Raw genomic sequence first — 19,907 nt, forward strand, 5'->3', positions numbered from 1 at the left:
ATTGGGGGCGAAGAGCATATTTCCGTGCTGTATGACTCTGACTCTAAGATAAGGAATTCCCTGGTTTAATTTTTCTCTCCGTGAGTTCTTAGTTAGGCAGGCATTGAATCTCTGCACTCAGGACTATGGAGAAGAAAAATGTGACCATAATTTGATCTTGTTACTCTTGCGGCAAAAATGTATATCTATGGTGGAGTTTCACCTTCCTGCTAAATATCCTGGTAGCACTCAGTCCAGCCTCACTAATGCAATCACTTAAATACAATACAATACAATACGGGTTTATTCGTCACATTGCACATAAACTGCAAGTGAAATGAATATGTCAACAGCGATACAATGAGAAAGAACACACAATACACAATAAAAATTTAACACAAACATCCACCACAGCATTCATCACTGAAAGGCACAAAAATTGGCCAATTCTCCTCCATTTCCCCCCCGTGGTCGGGACCAGAGTCCAGAGCCAGTCCATAGTCGGCTCTTCCCCACCGGAGACCGCGGCTTCAGGATGGTGTAGGCCGCAGGCCGGCGGTCGAAGATTTAAAGTCCCCGCAGCCAGAAGCACCGCAGACCGCAGGGCCGGCGGTCGAAGCTCCCCTCCAGGGATCCCCGGTGATGGTAAGACCGCGCCGGGTCCGCGGTAGAAGTTGGCCGCGGGCCGGCGGTGGAAGCTTCTTCTTCCCCCGGGTCCCCCATGAGGGATCCCGGGCTGCAGACACCGCGCCAGCTGGAACTCTGCAGACCGCGGCTTCTGGCTGCCGGCAGCCGCGGGCCAGCGAATCGGAGCGCTCCCCTCCGGCGAGCCCGCTCCACGCCAAGAGTCCACGCTGCGCCCACCGCTGAAGCCCCAGTCGCGTCTCTGGGAAAGGCCGCGCCGATCCTTGCTGTTAGGCCACGGGGGAGGCGACCTGGAAAAAGTCGCCTCTCCGTGGAGGAGGCGACCGATGCGGTTTCCCCCTCACCCCCCACACCACTCCCCACACAAAACACACCGAGAAACATCAAAAACACACTTTAAAACATACTAAAAAAACAGAATAAGTTGGGGAAAAACGGACACGCTGCTGACAGGGCGCCGGCTTGCAGCGCCCCCACCGAGCAGACCAAATCAGGGCTGCCAACTCTCACGCACTGAGCGTGAGAGTCACGCATTTCACAAAATTCTCACGCTGATGACAAATTTCTCACGCTCAAAAATCTGCAGGTGCTGGAAGTTCAAAATAAAGCAAAAATGTTTTCAGAGGTGAGTAAAAACCATGAGGGGAATATAAGGTGAATGCATAGTCTTTTTACCTGGGATATGTGATTGAAGAACTAGAGGGCATTGGTTTAAAGTAGGGCTGTCAAATTACCGACCCACGGGATGATTTGGGGGGGGGCGGGGGAGGGGGAGTTTGTTTAGTTTCTCCCGTGCAGATGGTGTGATAGGTGAGACATGGCGGTGGTCCCAGCACCGACCGACCACCCCCCCACCCCCAAGACACCACTCATACCTCCAACCCTCACCTCCGGCGGCTCTGTGTCCGTCGGTCACGCTGTTGCCTGACTCCCGGGTCACTGACCCTCACCTCCCCCGGACCCCAGCTGGACACAGAGCACCTGGGCCATCCTGCGTTCCATGCTGTAAGACTATGACACATTGTAGAAAGGGTGCAATTGCTCTGGAGAGGATCCAGGGGCGATTTATGAAGATGTTGGCAGGGCTGGAATTTTCTTTTCGCTTTGAAGAAAGATTTGATAACTGGGATTGTAGTAGGGCGCTCAGCATCGCCAAGGACTGCTCTCACCCCAACCATGGACTGTTTACCCTCCTACCATCCGGGAGGCGCTACAGGTCTCTCCGTTGCCGAACCAGCAGGTCGAGGAACAGCTTCTTTCCGGCGGCTGTCACTCTACTAAACAACGTACCTCGGCGACTGCCAATCACCCCCCCCCCCCCCGGACACTTATTATTTATTTTTTATTCAAATCGTTTGCTATGTCGCTCTTCAAGGGAGATGCTAAATGCATTTCGTTGTCTCTGTACTGTACACTGACAATGACAATTAAAATTGAATCTGAATCTGAATCTCTGCAGCAACAGAGGTGAAGAAAAATGTAGTTGAGGTGAATAATATTATGAGAATAGGACCTATTTCGCTTAACAAAGAGTGTAGGAAGGAACTGCAGTTGCTGGTTTAAACTGAAGATAGACACTAAAAACTAGAAAAACTCAGCAGGACAGGCAGCATCTCTGGAGAGAAAGAATGGGTGATGTTTCGGGTCGAGATCTTCAGACTGAAGAGGTTGAAAAGCAGCCATAAAACACAATGGCTGGAGATGTGTGTTATCCAACTAAGGGCAGAAATCAGAATCATGTGTTCATCTTTATTAACGTGACATCATAATAAATATATTACAGATGTGGTGGCACGGTGGCGCAGCAGTAGAGTTGCTGCCTTACATGGGTTTTCTGTGGATGTTCCGGTTTTCCTCCACATCCGAAAGAAGTGCAGGTTTGTAGGTTAATTGGCTTCTGTAGATTGTCCCTGATGTGTAGGATGGAACTGGTGTATGATAGATTGCTGGTCGGTGTGGACTTGGTGGGCTGAAGGGCCTGTTTCCATATATATGTTTTACATATATATCTTAATTTCATTGAACCATATACGATTGAATATGTGGCATTATTTTAGTCTTGTTTCTATAGTCAAAGGGTAAGGTTGATTGATTAAAAGGCCTGTCCCACTGCCGCGACCTTTCAGCGACAGTCTTCGACCTTCAAAGTCGAGGGCACTCGCCTGGAAAACCACACACACACGTGTACACGTGTACACACGTTTTTTTTCCCTATACATATATATATACATATATATATGCATAACAGCATGAATTATAACCTGATTTCCATACATGAACATAGTCATGTGCTGCACGTGTTGATCAGATCCTGACTCCACTGTGGAATGTAATTAGGAATGTAATTTAGCCAAGCCTTATTCATACCTAATCCAATTTAAAGCATAAATGTTGCATTCAAGTGTTAGTTTAAAAGACTCACTACAGTATGCACCAGATTGCACAATTTCAAGCTGAAAAATGCGAAATCTCCCTACCGTGGCGGTGGTACAGCAATGGCAGGAATTTCTGGGCATAATCCGGAAGACGCAGGATCATTTCATTCCAAAAAGGAAGAAAGATTCTAAGGGGAGTAGCAGGCAACCGTGGCTGACAAGAGAAGTTAGGGATCGAATAAAACTAAAAGAAAAGATGTATAACACAGCAAAGAGTAGCCGGAAGCCAGAGGATTGGGAAACTTTCATAGGAGAACAAAAGGAAACAAAACGGGCAATACGGGCTGAAAAGATGAAGTACGAAGGGAAGCTGGCCTTGAATATAAAGGACAGTAAAAGCTTCTTTAGATATGTTAAGGGAAAAAGAGTAGCAAAGTCAAATGTGGGTCCCTTGAAGGCAGACACAGGTGAAATTATTATGGGCAACAAGGAAATGGCAGAAGAGTTGAATAGGTACTTAGGATCTGTTTTCACTAAGGAAGACACAAACAATCTCCCAGATGTACTGGAGGACAGAGGATCTAAGGTAGTAGAGGAACTGAAAGAAATTTTCATTAGGCAAGAAATAGTATTAGGTAGGCTAATGGGACTGAAGGATGATAAATCCCCTGGGCCTGATGGTCTGCATCCCAGGGTCCTCAGGGAGGTGGCTCTAGAAATAGTGGACGCATTGGTGATCATTTTCCAATGTTCAATATATGCAGGATCAGTTCCTGTGGATTGGAGGATAGCTAATGTTATCCCACTTTTCAAGAAATGAGCGAGAGAGAAAACGGGGAATTACAGACCAGTTAGCCTGACTTCGGTGGTGGGAAAGATGCTGGAGTCAATTATTAAAGAGGTAATAATGGGGCATTTGGATAGCAGTAAAAGGATTAGTCCAAGTCAACATGGATTTATGAAACAGAAATCATGCTTGACTAATCTTCTGGAATTTTTTGAGGATGTGACAAGTAAAATGGATGAAGGGGTGCCAGTGGATGTAGTGTATCTAGACTTTCAGAAAGCCTTTGAAAAGGTCCCGGGAGACTGGTGACTAAAATTAGAGCACATAGTATTGGGGTAGGGTGTTGACATGGATAGAAAATTGGTTGGCAGACCGGAAGCAAAGAGTAGGAGTGAACGGGTCCTTTTCAGAATGGCAGGCAGTGGCGAGTGGAGTGCAGCAAGGCTCGATGTTGGGGCCGCAACTTTTACCATATATATTAATGATTTGGAAGAGGGAATTAGGAGCAACACTAGCAAGTTTGCGGATGACACAAAGCTGGGTGGCAGTGTGAACTGTGAAGAGGGTATTAGGAGGTTGCAGGATGAGTGAGTGGGCAGATGTGTGGCAGATGCAATATAATATAGATAAATGTGAGGTTATCCACTTTGGCGGCAAAAACAAGGGGGCAGATTATTATCTCAATGGGGTTAGGTTATGTAAGGGGGAGCTGCAGCGAGACCTGGGCGTCCTTGTACACCGGTTACTGAAAGTTGGCTTACAGGTACAGCAGGCAGTGAAGAAAGCTAATGGAATGTTGGCATTCATAACAAGAGGATTTCAGTATAGGAGTAAAGAGGTTCTTCTGCAGTTGTATAGGGCTCTGGTGAGACCACATCTGGCGTATTGTGTACAGTTTTGGTCTCCTAATTTGAGGAAGGACATCCTTGTGATTGAGGCAGTGCAGCGTAGGTTCACGAGATTGATCCCTAAGATGGGACTATCATATGAGGAAAGATTGAAAAGACTAGGCTTGTATTCACTGGAGTTTAGAAGGATGAGGGGGTTCTTATAGAAACATATAAAATTATAAAAGGACTGGACAAGCTAGATGCAGGAAAATGTTCCCAATGCTGGGCGAGTCCAGAATCAGGGGGCCACAGTCTTAGAATAAAGGGGAGGTCATTTAAGACTGAGGTGAGAAAAAACTTTTTCACCCAGAGAGTTGTGAATTTATGGACTTCCCTGCCACAGAGGGCAGTGGAGGCCAAGTCACTGGATGGATTTAAGAGAGAGTTAGATAGAGCTCTAGGGGCTAGTGGAGTCAAGGGATATTGGGAGAAGGCAGGCACGGGTTATTGATAGGGGTCGATCAGCCATGATCACAATGAATGGCGGTGCTGGCTCGAAGGGCCGAATGGCCCCCTCTGCACCTATTTTATATGTTTCTATGTTTCTTTCTTCCCAGAGATGCTGCCTGTCCCGCTGGGTTACTCCAGTATTTTGTGTCATACCTTCGATTTAAACCAGCATCTGCGGTTCTTTCCTATACAAAATGTATTGTGAATAGATATTGGTGGGAAAAAAAGCACATTTAAAGATGTGGACTTATGTAGCCCCTTTTTTAGTTCTTTAATGTATGTTATAGCCCATTTTTACTGACTGTAGGAAAGTAAGAAGCATTATTTGTTTAATAATTCTTATTTATGACTCGATTTGTAACAGGCTGAGCATGTGTATAGAGACCGTTAAAAATATTTTTTATGTCATGGCATTCTATATTTCAGTTCCTTTTCTGAACTTTCCAAACATTGAAATTGTCTTTTGAGGCTTTCACCTCAAGCTGGTAGCATCAATGGCACCAACCTAGAGATGGAGAACCTTCTCTTTTTACTTTCCCTTTGAGGGAAAAATCAGCTTCCATGGAATTTTTATATGGTGTTTTTGTAGTGAATCAGAATTTCTTTGTAATGAGGGATTGACCTGGTTCTCCCATCAGAAATTCTGTACAAAACTATCATAGTTAACCAGGAACTTTGCAATGTGCCAAATGTTTAAATAATCCTATGATTCCCTCGGCATTTACTGCTGGAGCTTTGGAGTTCATTTGTAGTTATAAATAGCTGCATTGGGTGGAGTAACAAAAACAATTAATGTACTTGAATGAAGCACAATGTGCCCATTTGTATGGTGACTAGGGTTGCCAACTGTCCCGTATTAGCCGGGATATCCCGTATATTGGGCTAAATTAGTTTGTCCCATACAGGACCGCCCTTGTCCCGTATTTGACTGCTACTACGGTCAGGTCGGAGCATCGCGTCCGGCCCCGCCTCAACGTAGTGCAACAGCAGCGCCTCGCCCTTGGCACCGTCGGTCGGCAGCCCGGCCAGCTGTCCAACATTCGGACCTTCGCTTACCGCTGACACCACCACCCCTCCTTCACATGGCTGATCATCGGTTCATGAGTTGGATGAGCTGCCGGACTTTGCGCGCGATGTCACGCGGCCACCGGCGCCTGGGCCAAAACTCCTTAGCTGGCCTACCGACTGGGCTTTGTGTGCAGTCCAGCACCCGGACCAACTCATCATTCACCCAGCCACGGCCGAGTCGGTCAATGAATTGCCATTGGGAATTTGTCCCTTATTTTGACCTTTTGTCCCTTATTTGGGAATGAGAAAGTTGGCAACCCTAATGCTAACAATGCTGTGGTCACCATTACTGAATGTCAGGTGAATTAACAATGTTGGATGTTTGTAGGTTCGATCCCAGGTGGGAATGATGTTTAACATTGGCAAAATCTGCTTTTGATCTGTCAGTTCTGTGATGGCTAGGAATTGTTGAGGATTGAAGCTATATAATCCTACTGGTGCTATGGTTTTGTAGACCAGCTTTTGCATTAGGTCTTTTTTCCTTTATTGACTGAACAATCCCATATGGAGGCAAGCATTCCCTGGGAAATGTGGTTTTAAATATAAGTTGAATAAACGTATTGAATAAAATGAGCATGGTGCTATTTGGTAATATAAGTCAACTTTGGTCATATTCATTGAAGATTGAAATGGCATGTTTTGCTGAACTGAGCCACATGTTAATGTGCTTCAAAACTGGGTATATGCAAAATGGGGTTTTCTGGGATACATTATTTGCGAGGGGAATTCAGATTTGGTCCAGTCAACCAGATTACCTGAAAATATGTGCTGTACTCGATACTGCCTCAGGAAATGAATAAGGAACTGATAATTCTGAGGCACTGCTTATGTAAAAGAGCAACCGCATAAGTTCCCCAGGAGCTATAGCTCAATAAGTCATCAAACCTAGCAAGAGCAAAGAAAAAGCAAGCAATGTTGAAATGTTCTGAACATAATCTAGGGAATAGGTAGCCTCTGAACTGCCAACTTACTGTGAATGTAAAGCACACAGATGCACAGGAAATTTTTCCCAGCTGATCTAATTATAAGATAAAACTAAACATATATAAAATCAGTTGGAATGCATTAGGGCGAGGCTTGCAGCTCGAAGTCAGAGCAGTCTTTAGCTGATTTATGTCTTGCTCTGATATTCATGGGTTTCAGGCACGTCAGCAAGTTTGTGGTGCTACTTTCGTATATAATTTGATTTATTTTCAGAATTGTATGTACAAAGGAAGAAAGCCTGCTGGTATTGCAGCCAATTCCTCTTCAAGTCACAATGTTTCACTGTCATGTATAAGTTGTATGTTTAGTCACTGGTAAATTGGGCTTACTGCAGATGTTTCTATACTAAACAAGGACTACAAAGAGTAAAACAGCAGCTCCAAATAAACAAGATCTCTGAATCTCATGTTTCAGGTCAAAGAGTTTCAATATTTCTGATGATAAAGCATTAACCTGAAACATTTATTGTTTCTCGATCCACAAATGCTGCCTAACCGATTTCATATATTTTAATTTCAACTTTTCAGTCCCAACGGTTTTTTGCTTCTCATTTGAAAAAAGATTAGGATTCTTCTGAAGCTCAATTTATAAATTCACTGTCCAAAAATGTGCCATGCAGCACTCTGGTTAGTCCACCCTGAGCAAAGAGGGATGATAGAAACATAGAAACATAGAAAATAGGTGCAGGAGGAGGCCATTCGGCCCTTTCGAGCCTGCACTGCCATTCAATATGATCATGGCTGATCATCCAACTCAGTATCCTGTACCTGCCTTCTCTCCATACCCCCTGATCCCTTTAGCCACAAGGGCCACATCTAACTCCCTCTTAAATATAGCCAATGAACTGGCCTCAACTACCTTCTGTGGCAGAGAATTCGAGAGATTCACCAGAGATGATGGTTGGGGTGGGATAATAATTTATCTTTGTTTTCTTCTTACATGCCTTTACTTGGATATCAGACTTACTCCAGATTATTACTATTTAGTGACTTTTGCTGAAATTGTATCTTTTGAGTATCAAATGAGGGCAAATCAACCTTGGACATGTTAAGTAATTCACTGACACTAATTTGTATGAAATATTGCAGAACAGCTGGTGGCTCTGTAATATTATCTTAAATTTAGATAACATATTGCTAAAATTATTACAGCTTATAAATTATCACAGCAGATATAGTTTGTTCCTTTTATTGTTTGATATTCGGTGATACACTTGATAGTTATTACTTGAATTCTCTTTGTAATGATTATCTATTAAAGTGTATTTTGGATTATTATGTATTATTATCTGCGTTATTGTGTTTATTGGTCTGTTAAGCCGTAGCAAGTAATTTCATTATTCCATTGGTGTATTTATATCAATTGCTCTTAATTCATTGATCTGTAAATAGTCATTCAAATCACTTTTGTTCAGATCTGATGAAAGCTTGCCTATTTCTCTCTCCACAGATGCTGCAAAACCTTCTGAGTATTTAACATTTTCTGCTTGTAGTTTACCTTTACAATGTTAGTTGCAAAATGCTAAGTTATTTGTTTTTGGGTGGGGGGCAGCATGTTGATTGCTCCATTATCCTTAGTTTATGGATTTGCTGAGCCGATTGAGTGTAAAAGAGGGATGTAAACATTCACATGACTGACGTGAGCAAATCTACAAAGTGTACTCTGGATTTTGGGTGGCAGCAAGGAGACAGTGCACTGGGCCTAGCATTTTGCAACAAACAATGCAGAAGTAAAATAAAAGCAGAAAAATGTTAGAGATACTCAGCAGGTTATGCAGCATCCATGAAGAGAGAAACAGGCAAGCTTTCATCAGATCTCAACAAAAGTGATTTGAATGACTATTTATGATGAATCAATGAAAATAGTTGCAAGAAGGCTATTCTAAGCAGATGAGGAGGAGTAATGTAAATGGGGTAAAAACAAGTACATTAGTTTGTGTCATTTCATATTATGAAAGAGCAGAAACCTTTCACACCAGAAAGTGTCAAGCAAAATCCATATTTTTGCAGTTGCTTTGATTGGTTTGCTTGTATCTATTTTTATAAATCTTTCTGAATTGTCAGAGAATAATAATAATAATATTTATTGATATATTCTTATAGGTAACAATAAAATAATACTAGAGGTATTGTCTCAAAAAGAGCCACTGACTCGTCTTAAACCTGCCAGAGTTTAGGGAATATTGCAGAATGCAGCCATAACCCCAGAGTTCAGAGTGGTCTTGTTAAAACTGAGAGCTGTGAAAATGTTAATATCAGGCAAAGGAGAAAAAGGCACAGCCCACACAGCAGCTGCAGCTTTGCACTGTGTGGAAAATTAAGGCAGATGATTCAATTTGGCCCTTGCCCCAAGTACATTTTAAAATGCTTGTGTGTGTGCAGAAGATAATGAACAAATATATTGAGATGGCACAAGATCACTACTAGTTTAGCTGCTGAGAAGTCTCATTGTTCCCAGTAGAAACAGACTAGAAGCTGGGTTAATGGGGGTTAGGGTCGCCCAGTGCGACACCTTTCATAACAACTTAGAGGAAGAATTTGTCTCCTTTTGCCCCAGGCCCATGTGACACTCAAATGGAGCGTTTGATAAATGAAAGTGTATTTATTAATAATGAGGGGAAATGTGAGTATGCTTTGAAACTAAAGCATAGAAATGTGATTTTATGACACTGGAAGAAAAATAAATGAAGTAAGTGTGCAGGTCCATTATAAGCAACGACAGGAGGATGTGACAGAGGGACCAGCACGATTTAGAGATTAAACTGTGAGTTTTTCAGATGAAGCCACTTATATCAGGGGCCCTTGACAGTTGATGAGAGATGTGAAGCAGTGAAGAGATGATTGCAAGAGAACATGACAGATAACCGCTGTCTTCTCTCGTTGATTTTGTAGTCCTCAAATGGAAGGAAATATTATGGTGATCAATTCAGAAAGCTGGCTGGTTCCTTTACTTTAAAGCAGCTCTCATGGGTTTTCATCTCTTGAATTTTTATCGTGATTCATGGTAAAAGTAAAACTCCATTTTTATTTTGATTGCGATATTTCTACCGTTTTCATTTATCTTACAATGTACATGAACATAGTAAAAGAACGGAATATCCTATGGAGTTTTCGATGTCTAAAATCTCAATGTAGTTTTTGGGAGGAAGCAAATAACTTAATTTTTTGCAGTGTGCAACACGGGTAAACTGCCAACACCATTGTTTAAAATTGAGTATAGAATGAGATACAGAAAGGATTAGAGTTGATGAGGAAAAGTTGGATATATAAATGACCAATGCTAAATTTTCTTGAATTCGGAATTGTTCCTTTATTTCCTCCCTTGCTATGACCTAATTAAAATCCAGCTAAGTGCATATATTTTTTTTTGGGGGGGGGGGGGGGTGGGAGGGAGGGGGCAACTTTTAAATCTCTCCCTGCACGGGAGACCCGACCTTTTCTTGTCGGGTCTCCGTTGTCGTTGGAGCTGCAACGAGGAGCGGCCTCCAACAGGAGAAGACTCTGGTGCCGACGACTCACCGTCACCGTCGTGGAGCTGGCCGAGTCCAGAGCGGGTGGAGCGGTGGTGGAGCGCTGCTGCTGCTGCGGCCCGACCTCCGGAGATTCGGAGGCTGCAACTGCGGGGCTGGCGGACGGAGGCACCGGGAGCCTGCGGGTCCCTGGAGGGAGACCGCTTTTCAGGGTTCCTGCAACAGCGACTTCTCCCGCCCGAGTTGCGGGGTTGAAGAGCTCCTGGAGCGGGGCCTGACATCACCGCCCCGCGCGGCTTGGAATGGCCACGGGACTCTGCGAGCGCACGCCGGGGGCTCTAACACCAAGACCCGGTGTGCGACCTCGCACCACCCGCCGTGGCTTTAATGGCCGCGGGACAATCGCCATCGCCAGCCGGGGGCTTTGACTCTTACTCTGACATGGGGGGGGGGGGGGGGGGGGGGGGGGGGGGGGGGGGGGGGGGAGAGTGCAGTGGAGAGAAGTTTTTTTGGCCTTCCATCACAGCGATGTGATGGATGTTTATGTAAATTATGTTCTGTCTTGAGTCTATTTGTTTGTAATGTATGGCTGCAGAAACGGCATTTCGTTTGGACCTCAAGGGGTCCAAATGACAATTAAATTGAATCTTGAATTGAATCTTGAATCTTGAATATGAAAGAGAGGTTCAGTGTAAGAAAATACAGTGATATCTGGAATCTCATTCCTTGAATGAAATCAGCTTCACGTGTTTATCCAGTATAATAGGAACAGGAATAGGTCATCTAGCCCCTTGAGGTTGTTTCACTATTCAATGAGATTATGGCTGATCTGTCATCATGTCGCATATTTGGCCTCAGCCACATGATTTACAAGAATATTACCAATTTCAGAATTAAATTTAATAGTTGATCAACCATCTGTCGTGTTCCAAACTTCCCCACACAGTCTGTGTTTGTGTTATCTTTCCTCCTGATGTTACCTTCAGGTCCAAATTCCAATTTTCAATCTGGTAAAACCAATTTGACTTAAACTGTGGTATCTTTACTGGTGGTAGTATTCTCGATAACCAAAGCTTTACGCAGTTGTAGCATACCTTGTACAAGTATGCAAAGCTTATGATGTTAGCGCATAATTTCATTCTAGTTTTCATCTTTCAAATATAGTATTCTACTGTTATGTGATTTAGTCTCTGCTTTGAGAGGGAACAATACATCTTACTGTCTGATGTAGCAGTAACTATGCTGAGCCATTTGCTAATGAGTATTGCTTTGTTTGCAACATGATCATATGACTCATGTTTCTGTACTTGGGCAAATAGAGCAGAGGGATTCATGTTATCAAACAATATTGTTCCATTCTGTTTCTAGCTTCTATTCTGTTTCAAGGAATCGGAATCCAGGTGTGGAATGATTCTGTGATGCATGCAGATAAATGACTGGATTGTAGATTAGACCCTTTAATTTGTTTAGTTGATCAGCTATTCCTGTTACCAAAATTATGACTAGAGCTTGTTAGGATAATTACAAATGATTAAGGCAGGTTGGCCTGCTGTACCAGTGGGTGTGCAGACTCCTGCTGGCAGCCAGCAGGTGTAAAGGAACACGATCTGTCAAATCAGCCGATGGCCCTCTTAATTCAGAGCAGTGAGAGCCAGAGGAACAAGCGTGTTTAATAATTGATACTTACTCTAATAGGTTAATTGCAGCAGCATTCTTTCTAATTTACATTCTTGATCAGCTTCTCACAGTCAGTGTTACTTGGACAGATTTTTCCACCCTTCCTCGCTCTCGCCTCCTGCTTGTTCATTGCAGTGGAGTTAATTGCTGACATTCCCTGAGTCATTTAAAGCATGTTGATTTAATGAATGTTAAGTATGCAGCTCGTGGGGGTTTGAATGGTGCATATGCTGTTTGTTTATGGAGGAAACCTTTGCAGTGTAATGGTGGCCAGGTGGTTGTTGCCATTATTTATAGAATAAAAGGAGAGGTGGGAGACATTGAAGGAAGTAACAAAGTAAAAATAACACCAGCTTTTCACACGGACTGTCTCTGCCTGCAAATGTTCCACAGTGGTCTAGATCACTTCTTGCCAATTTTGTAGAAAGAAATACTGATTCTGAGATTTTAGGGTTTGGAATGAACATGGGTTTTATGGCAAATGTAAACATATTTTTGATATAATAGAATAGTATTTATTTCTATCTTTTGTATTTTAACTTCCATAATACATGCTGTGTACCACATAATATATTAAGATAATGTTTTGTTTTGGAACTACATACTTTGCACTCCTAACTGGTTAGAAACATAGTAAATAGATGCAGGAGTAGGCCATTCAGCCCTTTGAGCTAGCAAATCAAGTCGTCAAGTCACTTTTATTTCTTTAGCACATTTAAAAAACAACTCTTGTAGACCAAAGTGCTTTACATTGGTGGAGGTACTAACGTTATACAACATTGGTTCATAGATTGAGTACATACATAAATACATACATGTAGCCCTCCCTCAGAGGACGTCAAGAAAGGCTTGAGAGTAAAGATGAGTTTTAAGTCTCGACTTAAAAGAGTCGATGGAGGGGGCAGTTCTGATGGGAAGAGGGATGCTGTTCCACAGTCTAGGGGCTGCAACCGCAAAGGCGCGGTCGCCCCTGAGCTTATGCCTAGACCGCGGGATGTTCAGTAACCCGAAGTCGGCCGATCTGAGGGACCTGGAGGTGGTGTGGTGGGTAAGCAGACTTTTGATGTAGGTGGGGGCAAGCCCGTTAAGGGCTTGGTAAACATAAAGAAGGATCTTGAAATTTATTCGGAACCGCACAGGTAGCCAGTGGAGAAAGGCCAGAATCGGGGTGATGTGGTCCCTTTTTTGGGTGCCCGTCAAGAGTCTCGCTGCGGCGTTTTGGACCAGTTGCAGGCGGGACAGGGAAGATTGGCTGATGCCAGTGTAAAGGGAGTTGCAGTAATCGAGGCGGGAGGAGATAAATGTGTGGATGATCTTTTCGAGGTCATCAAACTGGAGGAATTGTTTTATTTTAGCTATCGTCCGAGTGCCAGTTAAGCAGTGCCATTCAATATGATCATGGCTGATCATCCAGAATTAGCACCCTGTTCCTGCTTTCTTCCCACACCCCTTGATTACATGAGCCCTAAGAGCTATATCTAATCCTCTCTTGAATATATCCAGTGAATTGGTCTCCACTGCCTTCTGTTGCAGAGAATCCACAACTCTAAGTGAAAAGGTTTTTCAATCTCAGTCCTAAATGGCCTACCCCTTATTCTTAAACTGTGACCCCTGGTTTTGGACTTCCCCAACATGGAGAATATTTTTCCTGCATCTAGCCTGCCCAATCCCTGCAGAATTGTATAAGTTTCTATAAGATCCCTCTCATCCTTCTAAATTCCAGTAAATATAAACCCAGTCAATCCATTCTTTCTTGTATGTCAGTCCTGTCATCCCAGGAATTAACTTGGTGAACTTACACTGCACTCCCTCAATAGCAAGAATGTCCATCCTCAAATTAGGGGATCAAATCTGTACACAATACTACAGGTGCGGTCTCACCAGGGCCTTGTACAACTGCAGTAGGACTTCCTTTCTCCTATACTGAAATCCTCTTGCTATGAAGGCCAACATGCCATTTGTTATCTCTCTCCCTCCTTTCTTAAAAAGTGGGGTTACATTGGCTACCCTCCAGTCCACAGGAACTGATCCAGAGTCCACAGAACATTGGAAAATGATCACCAATGCATCCATGATTTCTAGGGCCACCTCCTTGAGTATTGTGGGATGCAGACCATCAGGCCCTGGGAATTTATCTGGCTTCCCACACCAGCTATCACTCAGCCTCAGCCTGTGTTTCTCAAAAATGTTTTGGACAAGTACATGGATAGAAAAGATTTAGAGGGATATGGGCCAAATACGAGCAAATGGGACTAGCTTAGATGGGACATTTTAATCAGCATTGTTGAGCTAGTCCAGTTTCGATGCTGTATGAATTAGGTTTTCTGTTTCAATACTGAGCACATGCCTTGATTTTATCTAGTGTCTGAAGTAAGTCCTACCCTGATGTGAACAACAGTCATGTACTGGTGTAGTGTACAGTTTATAAACATGCGTATCAATGACATCTAACTTATGGTTTGGATTTGCGTTGACTGTGCCCCACACTGTATGGAGCAGGCGTGAACTCGCTTCCTTTCCCTTGCAGTGTACAGTTCGTCAATGGAGGAAAGGTTGCTGCCAATAACCATGTGGTGGTGGGGTCAGCTAAAATCACTACATTTGAGAGATATTTAGACAGGCACACAGAAATAAGAAACAGAAGAGCATGGGCTTAATGAATGCAAATGAGATAAGTGTAGAGTGCAACCTGAATGCCCAGAAAAAAATGGTGAACGCGGCCCTGTCCATCACGGGTACTGACCTCCTCGCCGTTGAAGGAATCCACAAGTGTTGCTCCCTCGTACCATCAGGAAGAAAGTATGGAAGCCTGAAACCTGTAACGTTCAGGAGCAGCAGCTTCCCTACAATCATCAGGCTATTAAACACTGCAACCTCCAAATAGGCTCTGAACTATGTAGACTTTTTAGAGACATTATTTTTGAATTTGCCCTATTGCCTATTTATTTGTTTGTTGTATTTATATATACTGAAGTTTGTGTTGAACGTAGTCACAAAAAGCTGTGACTCAGCGGGACAGGCAGCATCCCTGGAGAGAAGGAATGGGTGACGTTTTTGGGATGAGACCCTTCTTCAGACTGGTTAAGGATAATGGACACGAGAGATATAGACCCTTCTTCAGACTGAAGTTTTTGTTGCTTATTATGGGTTTTTATATGTTTACATATCTGTTGTGCTGGTATAAGTAAGAATTTCATTGTTCCTATTCGGGACACATGGCAATAAAACACTCTTGACTCTTGATTCATTGCGATCTTTCTCCAACCAGAGCTATCAAAGAAAGATTATCTCCTTTACCTGTATGTTTGTTGGTTCTTGCTAAATGTAAATTGACGTTTTGCTTAACATTCCCACCACCCAGAGAGTAAAACTGTAAATTATTGTATGTTTATTAATATTTCTCGGCAACTATTACAATCTTCCCTGGTGAACAATGAAAGATAAGGAACACATTTGGAAACATGTTTTGGATCCATCCCCGCACATTAACTACCCTACACACACTAGGGACATTTTTACATTTATACTAAGCCAATCAGCCTACAAACCTGTACGTCTTTGGAGTGTGGTAGGATCTCTGAGAAAACCCACACGGTCACGGGGAGAACGTACAAACTCCATACAAATAGCACCCGTAGTCAGGATCTAACCCGGGTCTCTGGCACTCTAAGGCAGTAGCTCTACCGATACGCCACCGTGATGCACCATATCTGTGAAAATAGTAATATTTAACAATCGTTTTGATCGGGTTAATGGGATGGAGTCTGTAAAATAGACACGCTGTTTAAAATTGGGGAAGATAAACTTTGTTGAGCACCTTGCACCCTTCCATCTGGCAACAATGGCCATTGAATGAATGACTTGTAAGTTTCAGCTTGTCAAAACAAGCCGGGCTTCTCTTCATCTACTGCATCCATACTAGGAGGATTTTGACTAGCTTCTGGCTACTTCATTTTCATAGGGACCATCAGCTGTCATAGATGATGAGCTTTTACTCTCCCACCTGCTTTAACCATTCATTAACTGAGGAGAGCTATTTCACCATCTCAATGATTTGATTGAGTTTTGGAATCTTCTGTGTTAAATAAAGTCAAAAATTCTACTCTATCTCTCATGGGCTGGGCACAATGAAAATAAATACTGTTCCTCTTTCTTAAATGAATTGATAAAATACTTATCACGTCATTTTTTAGTCTTATTTTCATTGAAGTGCAGTTTGATTAAATGGGATGCTTACCTATCGAGGGGAGTCTCATTCCAAGGATGATATGCTAAAGAAATTCTTTGATGTGAAAAATCAAAGGATATTGATGAGCCACTAGAGAAATGTAATATTTTTTTGCTACTCCTACCTCTGTTCCTTCTGTTTTAATATTTAGTTATAGAATTTGAAGGCTTGTGCGAATGGAAGGATGTAGTTGTGTCAAGTAGACAGAAAAGGAGCAGCAGGCAAAACCTGCCATGTTGCTTTTGAAGTGGAACCTTTTATCAGTAAACTTGACACTGAACCTACAGCAATAACCTATTCATTCATTGCCCCGCAGTGCAAGTCTGTCATAACTCAAGTATCACTTTCTCTCTTGTCATGCAGATGAAGGTTTCATCCAACCAAAATGGCAGGAAGAGCGAGGATGAGTGCGTCAGAGATGCCAACAGTTCACAGAGGAGCAGTTCCAGAGACAAGCTTAGTGATGTAAGTGTACACTTCAAAAGAAAAAAAATCTACTCTGTGTTCAGTGGCAGTGAGAGGCCACTGGATTGTTTTGTGGAGGGATTTTAAAGTCAAGAATACAGATGAGGTTATGTTTTTATAAAGTGGCTTTCAGTTGCTTCATTCTGCATTTAAGACAGACATAGGAGCTGTTGGAACTTTGAATGATGCAGTACTTGCACAGGATTTTCCTTTCAAAGGGAAGTAGCTAGAAATCTAAAGACTGTCTGCAGGATGTTGATGTGCGAATAACAGAATTTGTTGAATAATGAAAGCACAAAGCCAGGTTAGTAATGCCTGTAGTGATGGGTTTAACTGTGCAAATCTGTCCTTCCCTTTTTGACAGCACTGGTTTAGGCCAAACTGGTCTAGGTCATACCCAAACTGCATTAAAGAGTAAAATGATGTATCGGATTAAACTATGCATGGCACAAGGTTGAAACTATTCCGTGGTGACTGTTGCCTGCAAATACTCCCTTGTTAAAACAAATTCAAAGCATTCTGTGTTTAATTGCAAATAGCTAAATTATGTATAAAACTGGAAAGATCCCCACAGATTTATTTTGAAGCATGTTGAATGGTAGATATTGAAATGATTCCATGGTATAGTAGTCTCACTTGTTCTGACAGCCTATAAATAATGTTCAATTCCTATAAAAAGGCTTTAAATTATTATTTAAAATATTGTTGCTTTGACCATCATCTGTGTTCAACGAAAACTTATGACTCTTGACGATGGAAGGATTCTTTTTGTGTTAACTTGCTTCCCATTCCATGTTCTTTCCTACAATGTGGCGTAGAAGCACATGAATTTTTGTACAACACGATCATTTGATTAAGTATTAGATACATGATTGAAATGCTTGCCCTCATCAAAATGCTAAGCAAAATTGGACAAGGCGAGTGGATTCCCATTCCCAAATGGGTCTCAGTGGTATTTAGAGTTGAATCCTCTGCCATGTATAATCCACATAATGCAAAGATGCAACAAGCTGAAAATATAAATGTTTCAGTCTACACATAAATCCACATGCAGCTTTCATGTCAACACACAAACTCCACATATTTGTGAAGGAAACAAACATCCCTACATTTGTTCATCTTTAATAAATGATGTAGTCCAACATGTGTATTCTTTAAAAAAGACTAAACGCATCACGCCTCCTAAAGTTATACATTAACATCAAAGGACGCCCAAAACACACTTGAAATCACGTTTCCACTTACCTCACAGCGGGAAAACTACCGCATTCTTCAGGAGCAGTCAATATGCCGAATTCACTACCGAAGTCCACAACAGAACAAGAAGTCAGCAATTCTTTCAGCATCATCAAACACTAAGGAGGTAAGATTGAATAGCAATAATTAAGTCCAGTTGTATCTTTCAGGGGAATTGATAATTCTGAAGAGTTTATAAATTCCACATATGTACAATTTATTACTATGTGGATGGTATGCCATTCTTATGCAATAAAATGCAAGAAAGATTGGCTGCCATGTGCTGTTTTGTAATAATCAAAATAATCTTCTGATTGCACAGGGAGGTTGATCGTGATGTATTCTAGGACTGCATAATACACAGTTGAAACGTTTCTTTGTAACCCATCATATGTTTCGGCCATTTGTTCCTCGTGTACCCACCACCCTCTGTGTGTGGAAAAAGTTGCCCCCCCCCCCCCCCCCCCCCCCCCCCCCCAGGTCTCTTTTAAATCTTTCCCCTCTCGCCTTAAATCTAGCTACCCTAGTGTTAGGCTCTCCTACCCTGAGAAAAAGGCTATGACCATTCACCTTATCAATGCTCATCATTAATTTGTATCCTTTTATAAGGTGACCCCTAAGCCTCCTATCCTCCTGGGGAAAAACCTAGCCTATTCAGCCGTTCCGTATAACTCAAGCCTACCAGTCTCAGTAACATCCTCACAAATGTGCTCTGCACCGTTTCTAGCTCAATTACATCCATTCAATATCTTGGTGACCAAAACTGCTCACAATCCTTCAAGTGTGCCTCACTCATGACATGTACAGTTGCAACATGACATTCCTACTCCTGCACTCAATGCCCGACCAATAAAGGCAAGTATGCCATATACCACATTCACAATCCTGTCTACCTTTCTCATCAATTTCAGCAACTATGTACCTCTACCCCTGGGTCTCTCTGTTCTATAACACTCTCCATAGCATTTCCTTTTGTTGTGTAATCTCTGCCTTTGATTAACATAAATGCAGCACCTCATACTTGTCCAAGTTAAATTCCATCTGCTAATCTTTGGTGCCCTACCCCAGTTTTTTTAGATCCTATTGAAATCTTCGATGACCGCCACATTTGCTAAACATGTTAACAACATTGCCATCAAAATCATTAATACAGAACACAAACAACAGTGGACCTAGCACCAATCCCTATGACGCACCACTGGTCACAGGCCTCCAGTCCAAATAACAGTCCTCCACTATCACCCTCATTCTCCTTCCGCAAAGCCAATTTTGTATCCACTTGGCAAATTCACCATGGATTCCATGTGATCTAACCTTATAGACTAGTTTATCAGGGGACCCTTGTCAAACATCATGCAAACGGTCCATGTTGGCAACGTCTATTGCCCTGCCATTCATTCTTCCCAGTCATTCTTCTTTATCTCTTCAAAACAACTTAATTACATTTGTGAGACATTTCCCAATGCGCAAAGCCATGGTGGTGACTGTCCCTGACTATTATGATTACATTCTAGACATTAAGTTGTTCAGTAACTTTATTTCTGTACAGCAAATGATAGCAATGAGGGAACCTTGTCAAATTATACTTTGATGGGCTAGGAGAGAACTGGCAAGATGTGGCATGGAAAGATTAAGCAGCTATGAAAAACACAGG

The 19,907-nt window shown here is 42.5% G+C and overlaps 1 protein-coding gene across 1 annotated transcript in view; it reads left to right on the top strand.

The window, feature by feature from the left end:
• fbrsl1 (fibrosin-like 1) overlaps positions 1–19,907 on the top strand; it is a 529,496-nt gene that overhangs the window by 210,518 nt on the left and 299,071 nt on the right. The window contains 2 exon segments of the mRNA XM_055655520.1: positions 16,916–17,017; positions 18,270–18,380. Of these exon segments, the coding sequence (XP_055511495.1) occupies positions 16,916–17,017; positions 18,270–18,380 (213 nt within the window).

The sequence above is a fragment of the Leucoraja erinacea genome, chromosome 25, assembly GCF_028641065.1.
Source record: "Leucoraja erinacea ecotype New England chromosome 25, Leri_hhj_1, whole genome shotgun sequence".
NCBI classification, from domain to species: domain Eukaryota; kingdom Metazoa; phylum Chordata; class Chondrichthyes; order Rajiformes; family Rajidae; genus Leucoraja; species Leucoraja erinaceus.